This window comes from Hyperoodon ampullatus, assembly GCF_949752795.1.
Source record: "Hyperoodon ampullatus genome assembly, chromosome: 6".
Taxonomy (NCBI): Eukaryota; Metazoa; Chordata; class Mammalia; order Artiodactyla; family Ziphiidae; genus Hyperoodon; species Hyperoodon ampullatus.
Window position 1 is genome coordinate 84619826 of NC_136919.1, and position 14660 is coordinate 84634485.

Sequence of the window (14660 nt, forward strand, 5' to 3'; positions counted from 1 at the left end):
TTTTTCTTGTTGAGGCATGTGGGAAAGGAGCGCTACATTTTTAAGCTTTTCTAAAGACCATATTTATGTCTTGATATTTCAAGACTGCTCATTATATCATTTGTTTCAATATATACTGTGATACCTTACCCTCTTAGTACCACTACAATTTATGTAACCTTCTGTTCCTCTACTTATGGGTCCCAGGTTGTCTTGAATTTATTTTGTCTACTTTTCTTAGTTTGTTTTCATGTCACTTATCAGTGGGCCCATATTTATCAGTGCATTTATGCTTTTTTTCCACTGCTAACTGTACACTTGGAATCATTGACTAAAATAGGCATTGATTGAGTGAGAACCTGAAGCTTGAGCTAGCAAATATCTAGAACTCCTCCTTGCCTATCAATTCTTTCATTTGAGGAAGATGTTGAGAGAGAGTAGAGCCTGTTTTCTATGATTATCCATATTGTAAAAATAATAAGTTGGTTGATTAAAACTGACAAAGGCAAACAGAAATGGTTTTTTCTTATTTGTCCTTCAATTCATGTACCTCAACTAGCCTTTCCCAAAGAAACTGTCACAGAATTAAGACCTCCAGAAAATGATTTGAGTGACTATTTTCTTGATTCTCTCAAGGATAGTACATAACTGGTAACATTCTAAGATACACAGGAGCTAAGTTAATTCTTTACATACTGTGGATGATGTAGGGCATCGTAGCTTAATTCTCTGACATCTGGTTGAGCCTGGCTGAGGCTGAACTAGAGACTTCTCAGTCTTTTCTTTGGCCTTGACTTTGCACTGTTCTTTATAGTACAGTTCAGATATAAAGTGTTTAGAAATTTTATCTACTGCATTGTTACAGTTGTAAAAGTTATCTACTGCATTGTTACAGTTGTAAAAGTAAGGGATAAGGGAGAAACTAGAATGTGATCCTGTGTAGAAATTCTGAAACTTAAAAATTACAGTCTTAATGGAAATTTATAAAATTAATACATAGATTAAAGCATTTGTCACATTGTGTTGTTATCTTCTTGTGAGGTTAATACTTGTACACATATATAGTTAACATTCTGAGGACTCTGGTTACTTTTTATTTTCTTTGAATTTCCTGAGGTAAATCTGAGATGAATTTTTTCAAGGAATATTCTGCAGTGAATTAAATAGATTAAAATTTATATGAATTAAAGCACTTCTAAATATTTTTAAACCAAATTTATCTCATCAACACGGTTACATTTGATATTTTTTCATAGAAAAATAAGGAATATAGGGCTTTTGTTTCCTCTGCCTTCCCTACCCTTGACTTTTTTGTTGTTGCTAATATGGTTTTTAATTGTTTCCTACATATAAAAATAACAACTGTCCATTATTTTTTAAAATTCTGTAGGAAAACTGAAAAGAAAAACATAATCCCCGGAATCCCAACACTGTCAGCATTTTGATTCAGTTATTTTTTTTACTATTGCTCTCTATCTGTTTATATTTCTGAATCTCTTGTTTTTAACAGCTATTGTGAGCATGTAAATTTGCTTCAAAAACACAATTTTCAATGAATGCATGATATTCCATCATTTAGATGCACTATAATCAAATGTTCTTCTATTGTTGAGAATTTATTTCCAATTTTATAATGTTAGAACCTGTTTGTCTTTTAATAAAAATGTTGAACCCATTTGTAATCCTTATAACAACTAATTTATGATTCCTTGCCATACTTTTTGGTAATATGGATTATTTTCTTCTAAGGATGATTTGGAAAATATACATTTTGTTTCTCTTGTAGATAATTACTTTTTGTGTTCTTGGAGATTTTGATGCATGGTTTATTTTATTTTATTTTACTGCATCAGGCCTTAGTTGCAGCGCGCAGGCTCTTCGTTGCAGTGCGTGGGCTTTTCTCTAGTAGTGTCACACCGGCTCCAGAGTACGCAGGCTCAATAGTTGCGGCACACGGGCTCTCTAGTTGTGGCGCACGGGCTCTAGAGCGCGTGGGCTCAGTAGTTGTGGCGTGCGGGCTTAGATGCCCCGCGGCATGTGGGATCCTAGTTGCCCGACCAGGGATCGAACCCGTGTCCCCTGCAGTGGAAGGCAGATTCTTAACCACTGGACCACCAGGGAAGTCCTGATTTTGATGCATTTTAAATTTTGAGAGTGAAACAGTTATCTGCTAATTCATCCATGAAAAATTTGGAGTAGTTTACATTTTCTTCCATTTCTCTTTCCAAATTCCCAGTTTCTTATCGATATAATTTGGAATTTTTGACCCAGATTAATATAAAATGGTTAGTTTTTCAAAAATATGTTCTTGTAGGTATTTGCATTGATTCATAGCATATTAACAACAAGATAATTTATTTGACTGGTTTAGTTGTTTAATGTTTCTACCTCCTAGTTCTTAAAATTTTATTTTGAGTCATCTCTGACTTGGTTGGAAAAAGTAAGTGTTTGTGGATAATATGTTATGCTGTTGCTTATTTGAAAATGTCTTTCTCTTGCAAATTAACAATTTGACAGAAAATTTTAAGTCATAACTTCTTGCCTCAAAATTGTGTAGCCATTGCTCCATTGTTTTCTGGCATTCAGTATTACAGAAAAGTGTAAGAACAGTCTTACTTTTATTTCTTCATGGGTAACTGTGATTGTCCTAGATGTTTATAGGCAGGTTTTCTTCTATTTTCTTAAAATTTGAACATTTTACAAAGCTCTATCTAGGATGATATTCTGTTTCCATTAATTTAGTCTGATACCCAATGAAGTCTAATCTGCAGAGTCAGCTTCTTCAGCTCAGAAAAGTTATATTTTATTATTTCTTTGGTTTGTAACTTCTCCATTTTCTTTTGGGGAATCGTTTTATGAGTTGACTGAGTTTCTTAGATTTGTATCCCTTGTCTTATGGTTTTAGAAATAATTGAGCTGTATTGTCTTTGCCACAGTAAAACAATACTTAGGAAAGGGTTACCAATTAAATTCTCTTAGATTTGGTATAGATAAGATAAAGTAAGTGGAATAATTTTCTTTTATAATTAATTTGTATTAAAACAAAAGTTGACAAAGTAGTTTCAGAAACCTGGAGATATTTATTTCCTAACTAGGACATATATTTCCCTTGAAATATTTTCATTATTTTCTCAGAAAACCACTTTTTTATTGTATAAGGAAAATTTTCAGTCTACTCTTAATCAGAACTATCACAAATCTCAATTAATGGACTCAGAAGTAATGAAGTATTATTTTGGATTCTTTAAATAATCGTATACTTGCACTTACTTTAATGCATATTTTTACTATTTATGTCAGTTCCCTCTGTGAAATAGAAGATTCCCTCCCTCCTGGAAAAGCAGTTTTTTATACGTGGGCTGATCCGGTGGGCTCTAGAAAGCTGAAGTGGACATGTGGAAAAAGCCACGGTGAAGTAACACAAAAGGATGTATGTACTGGATTGATTATTTTGGTGTTCTCAGAAGTCTTTTATTTATTTTTTTTTTAATTTACTCTCTTTCACCCGTACTAGTTTTGAGGCCTCTTTTGTGTTTCCACTTCTTAAAAACTGCAAAAGATTTTTAAAACAGTATTCAAACTTTAACTTAACCAGAAATGTTTAAAACTGGAAACAGTCTTATTTTGTCTGCCTTTTTATTTGCTTCTATTATGTTATAAAGGGTAAACTTAGGTACTTTCAGCATTCAATTTATAAATACATTCTTTGCATTGAAAGTCATCTCAAGTCAATTTAGCTTCTGTGAAGGACATTTAGGGATCTATTAATGAAAGAATTTATCTCTGGATGGCAAACTGTTGTTTTATAATAATAAAGTTAGGTATAAACATTCTCCAGTAACATATTAAATGACTTTCAGAAATTGTTTTATTAAAGTTTTATTGGTCTTTCAAATTTTATCTTAATTTGTTCCCTATTCCAGTGTCTTTTTTCTTGCCACTAGTTATTATTTCTCTTATCAAATGAGTAAATGAATGAGTATTGAATTTTTATTAATTTTTATGACTTTTTGTAATCTTTTGAGATGATTATATGTTATCTGGGCTCTGTCTTATTTGGTTGGTTTTTTAACATTAGACCAGCCTTGTATTTTTGGAATTGACTTGCTAATGCTTTGTTTAAGACTTTTGCTTGTATTCACGAGAGAAGTTGGCCTGTAACTTTCCTGCCTTGTAATGTCCTAACCAGATTTTGATGTTAAGGTCATTCTAACACATGCTGGGAAATATCTACAATTTTCCTATTTTCTGGTAGAGCATATGTAAGATTGGTATGATTTCTAGAATGTTTGGAATATTTCCTAGAGTTCACCAGGGAAGCCAAGCCATCTTAACCTGCAGTAGTCTTTGTAGGAAGGTTTTAAATTATGAATGCTATTTTATTATTATATATAGGGCAATTCAGCTTTCTGTTTCTACTTGTGTCATTTTGGTAAGAGATTTTCTAAGAATGCTTTTATTTCATCTCTGTTTTCTAATATATTGATATAAATGTTTTCATAATATCCACCTTTTATCTTTTAATATTTATGGGAATGATTCTCTTTTTTGTTCCTAGCATAGACTATTTGTACCTTCATTCCTTTTTTCCTGATAAGTTTTACTGAGATTTTATTAGTTTAATTAGTCTCAGTTTAGTTTTGTCTGTCAGAAAACCATCAGTTTGCTCTTTTGATGATCTCTTTTATACATTTGTTATCATTTTCACCTATTTCTGCTCTAATCTATATTCTTTCACCTTCTGTTTTAATTTGATAATTTTCTTCTAAACTCTTGAAATAGATATTGTATTAGTCTGCTCAGGGTGCCATAACAAAATACCTTAGACTGGATGGCTTAAACAATGGAAATTTATTTCTAATGGTTCTGGAGGCTGGAAGCTTGAGATCAGAGTGCCAGCATGGTCAGGTTCTGGTGAATCTGGTGAGGTCTCTTCCTGGCTTGCAGATGACTGCCTTCTTGCTGTGTCCTCACCTGGCAAAGAGAGAGTGAGCGAGCGCTCTGGTGTCTCTTATAAGGAAACTAATACTGTTGGATCAGAACCCTATTTACACCTTCCCCCTCCCCCAGGATGTCATTTAACCTTAATAACCTCAATAAAGGCCCTATGTCCTAACACAGTCACATTGGAAGTTGAGACGTTAGCATGTGAATTGGAGGAGGGGGCAAATGGGTTCATAGCAGATACCTAGATCATTGTTTATTAGACTTTCTTCACTTCTTATTTGAAGTCACTTAAAGTCACAAACTTCCTACCAAAAACAGTATTAATTTTATCTCACAAATTTGCCTGTGCTGTATATTACTTTTTTTTTTAGCTAAAAATATTTTCTAAATTTCATTGTGATTTATTTTTATATTTTGGCTTCATGGTTACTTAGGTTATCACTTTTCAGAAGTATTTTGTAGTTTTGTTTGTTTATTTCTAACTTAATGCCACTGTGACTAGAGAACATACTCTGATTCAATTCATTGGAATTTATTGAAATTGCCTTTGTAGGCCAGTATGTGGTCAATTTTTGTAAATATTTTATGTGTATTTGAAAAAAATATGCATTCTGTAGTTGTTGGTTACAGTATTCTATGTGTTACCAGGTCCAAGCTCGCTCTGCTCGCCACACGACAGGCCAGTAAACTGGGAGGTGTTTGTTTGTTTGTTTGTTTAACTTATGGCTGTGTTGGGTCTTCGTTTCTGTGCAAGGGCTTTCTCTAGTTGCGGCGAGCGGGGGCCACTCTTCATCCCGGTGCACGGGGCTCTCACTGTCACGGCCTTCTCTTGTTGCAGAGCACAGGCTCCAGACGCGCAGGCTCAGTAGCTGTGGCGCACGGGCTTAGTTGCTCCGCGGCATGTGGGATCTTCCCAGACCAGGGCTCGAACCCGTGTCCCCTGCATTGCCAGGCAGATTCTCAACCACTGCGCCACCAGGGAAGCCCTGGGAGGTGTTTAGGCAAGGAATAACGACTTTATTCAGAAAGCCGGCAGACTGAGAAGTTGGAGGACTAGTGGCCCAAAAAACCATCTTGTTGGGATCTGGATGCCAGTTTCTTTTATAGAACAGAGAGGGGGAGGAACTAAAGTAAAAGGCCATTTATCTTGCAAAACATCTCACATGGCCTGCATTGGGGAGGGAATGTGTTAGTTTCTTCTTTTCTGAAGCCATTCACAGGTGGGCAGGGTCAGATTGTCTCCCTGTGAGCTGAACAAAGGCACTTTAGTTTAAGGTTCAGGCAGAAAGGCAGGGTTCCCTGAAGCAGGCCATTATGTATGATTATAATAACAAAAGCAACAAAAAGCAAAGGTTAAAGTCAAAGAAAGAGATCTAACATGGAGTCAAAATTGGCTGTTCCCTGTTACATATATATGTTGATTTATTCCAATTTTGTTGAATTGTTTAAATCTACCTCATTAAATTTTTTGTTTGCTTGTTCTGTTACTTGGAGAGTGGTGTTTAAAATCATGGATTTACGCATTCCTTTTTTGGTTTTGTTAATTTGGGCTCTTATATTTTGAAACTATGTGATTAGGTAGATACAAATTTAGAATCGTTATGTCTTTTGTTACATTGATTCTTTTATCAGTATGTAACATTACAGTGCCCACCACAGTATCTTTTTAGGCTTAAACATTCAGACTTACAGTAGGCCACAGTTTACAACTGCCTGCTTGGGTGGATACAGGCCAGGAAACACAGCATACCAGCAGGGAGCATCAGACAAGTTTAGGAGGTATTCTCTTTGGTCACTTCAAACAACAGCTTTGATGTGAGGGAAAACAAGGCTCACTGGGTGTGTTATGAGCCCCCTTGACCTAGAAGCCCTACCCCACAGTAGCATATATCTCTTATAACAACCCATGAACATAGCTTGTAGGTTTTCTGCAAGGGACACAAAAAGATCATCATATTAACAGAAGCCTAAAGCTTTAGCTTCCTACTATATTACAACATTCATTCTTGACTTACTAAAACCTGATGTAAATTAGTACTTGTACCACTTTCCCAGTAATGTAAGGACTTTAGAACTCTTTAACTCCGTTTACTCCTTCCGTCTTATGTAATATTGTTGTGTGTTTTATTTCTAAATAGGTTAACTCCCGTAAGAAGTATTACTACTGCTTTCTACAATTAGTATTCCATTTAAATGAACACACATATTTCTCCTTTTGCCACTTTTCATTTCTGCCTGCATCTCCATACTTCTGTTTGGGTTCATTTTTCTTCTCTTTACTATTTTTTTAGTGTGAGTTGTTGACTGAAAAATTATTCACAACCTAAAAGTTGAGAGTTATGTTTTATTGGGCGGGAACTTTTAGGACTTCAAGCCCAGGAGGCAGTATCTCGAGTAACCCTGAGAGAACAGCTCCGAGGAGGCAATGGGGGAAGCCAGGTTATATAGAAGTTTTACAACAAAGGGCAGGTAGTCAGGAACATCAAAAGATTATTGTTAATTAAAGAAAACCAGATATCCCAAGTTAAGGAATTTAGCACTTTTCTTTGTATAGGAAGATGAAAGAGTCTGGGCTCAGTGAAATCATTCCTTTGATATGCACCTCAGCTATCTCGGGCCAGTATCCTGTGTTTTCACATCCTGAGTTTCCTCAGGGCTCACCGTGGGGAGTGGCTGCAGTCTGATGGCTGCTAGATGGCAGGTATTCTTCATGAGTTTCCTCAGGGCTCACCAGCTCACCATAGGCTGTGGCTGCAATCGCTGATGACTATAACATCCTTTGTTTACTGATATGGCAGCCAGTATTCCATTTATCAGAGTCTACAGCTGATTAGTTTTCTATCAGTTTCATTCTGGACATGTCTTTATTTTGCCCTGTTTTTTCTGCTGGATATCAAATTTCAGGTTTGGCACCTCTTTTTTTCTCTTTATCTTTGGAATTCACCATTACATAAATGTTAGACTTTTCACCATGTCTCTTATGATTTTTATGTGTTGTTCTATATTGTTTCATCTTTTTCTCTCCTTCCTTCAGTATGGATATTTTCTTCTGACCTATTTTTCACTATATTTCTCTCGCCGTATCTAATCTGCTCTTAAAATCATCCATGGAGTTCTTAATTTTAATTATCGAAATGATGAGTTCTAAGACTTCTATTGTAGAGTTTTTGTTCCAAAATTCTCTATCTTGTTACATAATTTCTTGAATGTTTTGATCATAACTACTTTAAAGCCTACCTGACAATTTCAATATCTAGATTTCATATGGATATTTTTAAATTTTCTTTTTTTCCTTGGTTTTCACTCAAATCCATACTTTATGCATGTTTATTTTTGCCTGTGTGCTGGACATAGTATATGAAGAATTTTAAAGGTAATTCGAGGCTCCGTATGATGTTCCCTTTCTCTTAAGAACTTGTGATTTTACCTTTGTAAGGTAGCTAGTATAGGGGGAGAGTACCTTAATGGGGAGTGAAATTATTTGAACCTGGTCTTCAGTCTGTGTGAGGACTTGTGTATTTCCAGTTAACCCTGGCACCTAAAGTATCGCCCTTTGGGGACTCAACTAAAAGCCTAAGCTGTTGGCCAATCTTTTTGGTATGCCCTGCACTCCAGTTTTGGTCCTTCCAAACATGAGACTCCCAATTTTAATGTTTTTCTTAAGCTCTCAGTGTTTGCTTCTACTTTTAGAACTGGCACTTGTGAACTCTGAATACAAAGTACACTTTTATTGGCTTTCTTTCTCTCTCAGATCTTGGCCCCATTAATTCTCACTACCTTGGTAACTTTTCTGTCTTTTCAAACACATATTTTTCCTTTTTAGATTTTGTCCAGCTTTTGCTGTTAGGAAGAGTGTTGGTCCAAGACCACCTAGTCATCAATTGCCAGAGCAGAAACCCGTGGTATCTTTTTAAAATTAAGCTTGTTAGCATAGGGGAATGTAATGGCATTTTGTGTGTTGATTTTTTTTATCCAGAAAATTCACTGAATTCTCTTATTAATATTGATTATTTGTTTTTTTATTTTTCCATATGGACAATCATGACACTTAGAGATAATGAGAGTTTTGTTTTCTCCTTTTCAATCCTTTCATCTTTAATTTCTTTTTGCCTTACTGGACTGGCTAGCATCTCTATATACTGTTTAATAAAACTGATATTAACACGTCTTTGCCTTATTTCTGGTCTCAAGTTATATAACTTCAATATTTACCTTTAAGTGGGATCTTTGCCAAAGTATGGTGTGTGTGTTTGTTTGGGGGGTTTGATAAGAGGTTAAAGCACTTCTCATCTAGTCTTTGTTTGCCAAAAATTTTTATTATGCCTGGATATTGAATTTTTTAAAATGTTTTCTCCCACATAAGTACTATTTTATTTACATAACATTCCTTCCTTACTTCAGACACTCATCTTGGATCACTTTCCTTTTGCCAGTGTTTAATTCCTCCTATAGAATTTCCTTGAGTGAGTCTCTGTTAATGATGATATTTAGTAGTTTTCATTTGTCTTTAGGCATCTTTATTTCCTATACTTTTCTTCACTGCAGGATATTTTTGCTGAGTAAGGAATTCTGGGTTCTGAAGTGTTTTCTCTTAGCATATTGATGGTATTTTTCTATTGTCTTTTCAGTGTTGCTCTTGTGGAGTCCAGTGTTCTTTGAATGTATTTGAGAGGGCTGCCCATAATTGGCCTAACTTTATGTTTTAAATTCATGATTATTAGATTTATTCAGGAAAAAAGACTTCATTTTAATATAAAAAATAAAAATAATCAAATATTTGACCTGTTGATTAGTACTTTTGCATATTTATAGCATAATATTTATATCAAAATGATAGATCAAGTTTATAAAGGTAAATCTGTAATCCAGTGTAACATTAGAAAAACTTCAGAATTATTTGGAAATTAGTTTATTTATATCTTAATGTCATTTTAGTACTATGTATTTTATTTTAGAAAGTGTTATAAGTAACATGACTGTGGTAACAACTCATTTTTAATTTTAGTGGATTATAACATGAATGTGTACTATATATTATAATTTCCTGTTAATCAGAGTGTTCACTTAACTAGAAATTCATTGCTGACAGTTAATTATTAAAAGTTAATTATTGAAACTGAAGACCTTGATATCAGCACAATGCTTATATATAAAGGCTTCCTGCAGAATCAACCCTGTAGTAAATATTTGTGCTTTGTAGAGCATACAACTGAGGTGTCAGACATTCTTTATCTTATTTAGTTCAGCTCTACAAGGAAATATGAATTTCTGACTGAACAGCTTTTAATGCATAACACATTGATTAGTCTTATAAAAAATCAGAGAAAATAAAATTTTGTTATTGATTAGCCTAGAAAGGAAGACTATTTAATTAGATTTTACTATGGTATTAAAAGGACAGTTGACCTGTCTTCCTGACTTCATAATGATTATGGCACAAGCTGTCATCAACTGATTTTAATTATGTAAATTTCCAAATGTTTTACAATTATTAATTTATTTTGTTCAACCCTGGGAACGAGGTGCCATTACTATTCTCATTTTTCAAATGTGGAATCTAGATTTCATGTTGGATGTGACCAAACTCTAATTTTTTATTTTTTTGATGATTTTGTTTCAGGATATGATGACACCTATAGATCTGGGGGAAAAGACCATTTATTTAGTTTCATTCTTTGAAGGCTTACAACGCATTATTTTATTCACTGAAGATCCAAGGGTATTTAAAGTGACATATGAAAGTGAGAAAGCAGAGTTAGCAGAGCAAGAAATTGTGTTGGCATTACAAGATGTTGGAATTTCTCTTGTCAACAATTATACAAAGCAAGAAATAGCCTATATTGGCATTACAAGGTTAGATGCGTTAAAATTTGGATACATTTAAGTGATCAGTTCTTAATCATTAAGAGTGGTGATTGTAAAATCTAAAATGAGTTAGTTTAAATTTTCTGTTTTGAGTATTTATTGATACTAATCTAAGGTAATGCTAATCTAAAAGTGCTTTGATGCTTTTTTTTTGCCTTTTGAGATAAAGATATACCAAAAATCAAATTTATCTCATCATGTTGTTGATTTTCCCAGCTCTCTAAAAATTAGATTTATTCAACTTATCAAAGGTATATTTTCTTTCTTTAATATGTCATAAGGAAATGTTTAACTGTTCATTACCGCCTACCACAGTGCAGGGTACACCACAAATCTAATCTTTTTCTATGAGTTTGTTTGTTTGTTTGTTTGTTTTTGAAGTACATTTGATCTGCAACACTATGTTAGTTCCTGGTACATAACATAGTGATTCAGTATTTCTGTTCATTACAGTGATCACAATAAGTCTAGTTACCATGTGTCACCATACAAAGATATTATATTATTATTGACTGTATTCCCCACACTGTACATTTCACTTTCTAATCACTTTCTACTTTGACCTTGGCACTTTAAGATCTAATAAGATAATACTGTATTTACCATTTCCCACATAAGTCATCACCAGTAAAACTCTTTTCTTTCCCTTTTGCACTTAATATTCCTGTTTATATAAACACTTAAAATTAATTTATGTATACTACTGCCGAATTTGAGAGCGTTTCTGTATTGCAGTCTGTATAACAAGGATAATGTAGTTTTAATCCTTTACTTGAGTTAAACTCTCAAATAAATATATAAATTAAAGGTATATGATACAGATTTTACTTTGTTTTTCTATGTAAGTTCATCTAGAAATGCCCCTGACTTCTCCTTGAATGGTATCCATGCCATTTAAAAAGTCATATTAAAGGGAATTCCCTGGCAGTCCAGTGGTTAGGACTCTGTACTTCCTCTGCAGGGGGCACGGGTTCGATCCCTGGTCAGGGAACTAAGATCCTGCATGCCACTCGGCGTGGCCAAATGAATAAATAAATAAAAAGGCATATTAAAACTATTTTCTTAGAAATTTTTATTGTTCTCAAAAAGGTATGTTTATTACTTAAATAAAAATGTCAAATAGATAACAGATTTTAAGCCTGTGAAACCTGATATGTGCTATCTCCTGTGCTAAATGATGTGAATGCAAAGGGGTTTAATACCTGTTTTCTACCTTTCTGTTTATTAAGTGAACATAAATTTTAGAAGGAATAAACAAATAGAATAAATAAAATTAAATAACTTACATACTTAAGTATGCAAAACAAGTGAAGTAATATTAGAATGTGGATAGATTTTTAAATTCTGCATTTAAGTCTTATAGCAATTTTTTAGTAAATTAGATTTGTTCCATTCACTATCTCTCCTAGATTACTATTTCACACGTTATCTCTTTTTAAACCCCCATTCTCTATCAGCTCACTGCCTTGCATCTTACTTCACTGAGTAAATTGACACAATCAAAAGGGAATGTCCAAAGACCCACTCCCAATATCTCAGCTTCCTATGCACCAATACTTTGTACCTATATATTGCAGTGACACATCTCCTAGTTATCATAGATACATTGTATGTGCTCCTATTTAAACATATGTTTCTACTTTTGCACTATATTTCATTCACTCTTGCCTCTTGAGACATTGATCCAGCAATTCTCTTCTTTTTTTCTCCTACCTCAATAATTTTTGGCTCTCTACTGAATTGTTCCAACCAGTGTAATTTCTTTCAACTAAAAAAAATTCTCTTGAACCCACTTTTCCTGCTACCTACTGCACATTTCTTTGCTTTACTTTATAGCCAAACCCCTTAGAAATGTTAATCTATTACAGAAGATATATTCACTATCTCCAATTCTTTTTTTACCCATTTTTTTTTTCAGCATTCTGAACAGGTTTTTGCTTCAGTATACCATGAAACTGGTCTTGGTAAGATCACCAGAGACCTAAGTATTGCCAGGTTCAGTGTACAATTACCAGTCTTTGTATTGATTATGTTTATAACATTTAACACAGATCCCTTCTTGATACAGTGTCCTTGATGTTACATCCAGGATATCTCACCACCTTGGTTTTTCTTTCTGTTCCAACATTTCCTATTCTCACTTGTTGGTTGCTTGCCTTTTTCTCAACTGCTTAATACTGAGTACCTTGAGGCTCTCAGACCTTAGTCCTCTTCTCTGTTTCAGTTTTGATTTCAAATACCATATATATGCCAAAAACTTCTAGAAATATATCTTCAGCCAGATTTTTGTCCTGAACTCCAGACTTATCTATCCAGTGACTTACATAAAGTCTTTACTCAGGTATCTAAGAGACTTCTTAAGCTTTGTAGTATGTAAAACCAAACTCCTGATCTCCTACCAAAACCTGCTTTCCCACTGGAGTTAATGACAACTACATTCTTCCAGCTGCTCAGGCCAAAAACTTTGGAATCATCTTTGATTCCTCTCTTTATCTTACACCCCACATCTAATCCATCTAAAAGTAGTGTTTTGGATCTAGCTTCAAAACACACGTAGAATCTGACCACTTTGTACTGCCTCACTCTTAGACCACCGTAGGCAGAGCCATCACCGTTTTTCTCCTGGCTTACTACATTACATTCCTAACAAGTTTTACTGTTCTAGTCTTCATCCCTTTTTCTTCTTTCTTCCCATTCCAACACACAGTACATTCTTAAACCTTAAGTCAGACTATGTGGCTGATTATCTTCTCATAATGTTTCAGTGGGTCCTCATCTCAGAATAAAACTCAGTCTTTACAGTATCCTCAAAGCTTTACGTTATTTTGCCTCTCATTATCTGTCTTACTTCATCTTCTACTCTTAATGTGTTCCAGGCATGCCAGCCTCCTTTTTCTTCTACCTGGACGACTACAGGCATGCTCTCTGCTTGGAGTCTTTGCTCTAGCTTGTCTCTCTACCTGAAATGTTGTTCTTCTCTTCTGTGCTGGATAACTCCCTCATCTTCTTTAAGACTGTTGAAATCTCGCCTTCTTAATGACATCTCTGGTGGCCACTCTTCTGATGCTGCAACCCCTGCCACTTTGCATATCCCAGTACTCCACATCCAACTTACCCTGTCTACTTTTTTCTTCTTTCAAAAGCATTTTCACTTCCTAATATATTACAATATGCCAATTTACTATTTATTGTCTATCACTCCTCAGGTGAAAGAAAGCTCCAAAATGGCAGAGATGTTCACTGATAATCTCCCTGCCACCTAGAATAGTGCCTAAATAGGAGTTTAATAAGTACTGGTTGAATGAATTCATGTTTTTAAACTTGTAATGTGCTTGCTTACAACTAGGGATATTGCAAAAATTTACTGAAGGTTTTTCAGTAATGGTAATTCATGTAATAAACCAGTTAAAATGAAAATGTTTATAAATTAGTATCATGATTTTTGCTTTCATATATAAGTTCTGATGTGGTTTGGGAGACAAAACCCAAGAAGAAGGCAAGATGGAAGCCAATGAGTGTAAAGCACACTGAGAAGTTAGAGAAAGAATTTAAGGAATATACTGAATCTTCACCATCGGAAGATAAGGTTATTGAGTTGGACACTAACATTCCGGTAATATTTTTAAGTACTGATATGAAGTTTTAATTTTTATCTGTTGTAATTAGATGAATCACAAGTTAGTTTTTAAGGAGAGACTAGTTTGCTTACAAAACAATGAATCCTATTATACATACTTTATATAGAATATTTTAAAGGGATAGTTCTCTGTATCAGTATTCAGACTTTCTTAAGCTGCTAATGATCTACTCCCTGGTTAACAAGAAGGCAATAAGTTGTTTTGTTTTATTTTTAAAACTGCTTTTTCTTT

The 14660-nt window shown here is 34.3% G+C and overlaps 1 protein-coding gene across 1 annotated transcript in view; it reads left to right on the top strand.

The window, feature by feature from the left end:
* VPS13A (vacuolar protein sorting 13 homolog A) overlaps nt 1–14660 on the top strand; it is a 265502-nt gene that overhangs the window by 205017 nt on the left and 45825 nt on the right. The window contains 3 exon segments of the mRNA XM_079706494.1: nt 3280–3409; nt 10547–10779; nt 14251–14404. Coding sequence (XP_079562620.1) covers nt 3280–3409; nt 10547–10779; nt 14251–14404 — 517 coding nt within the window.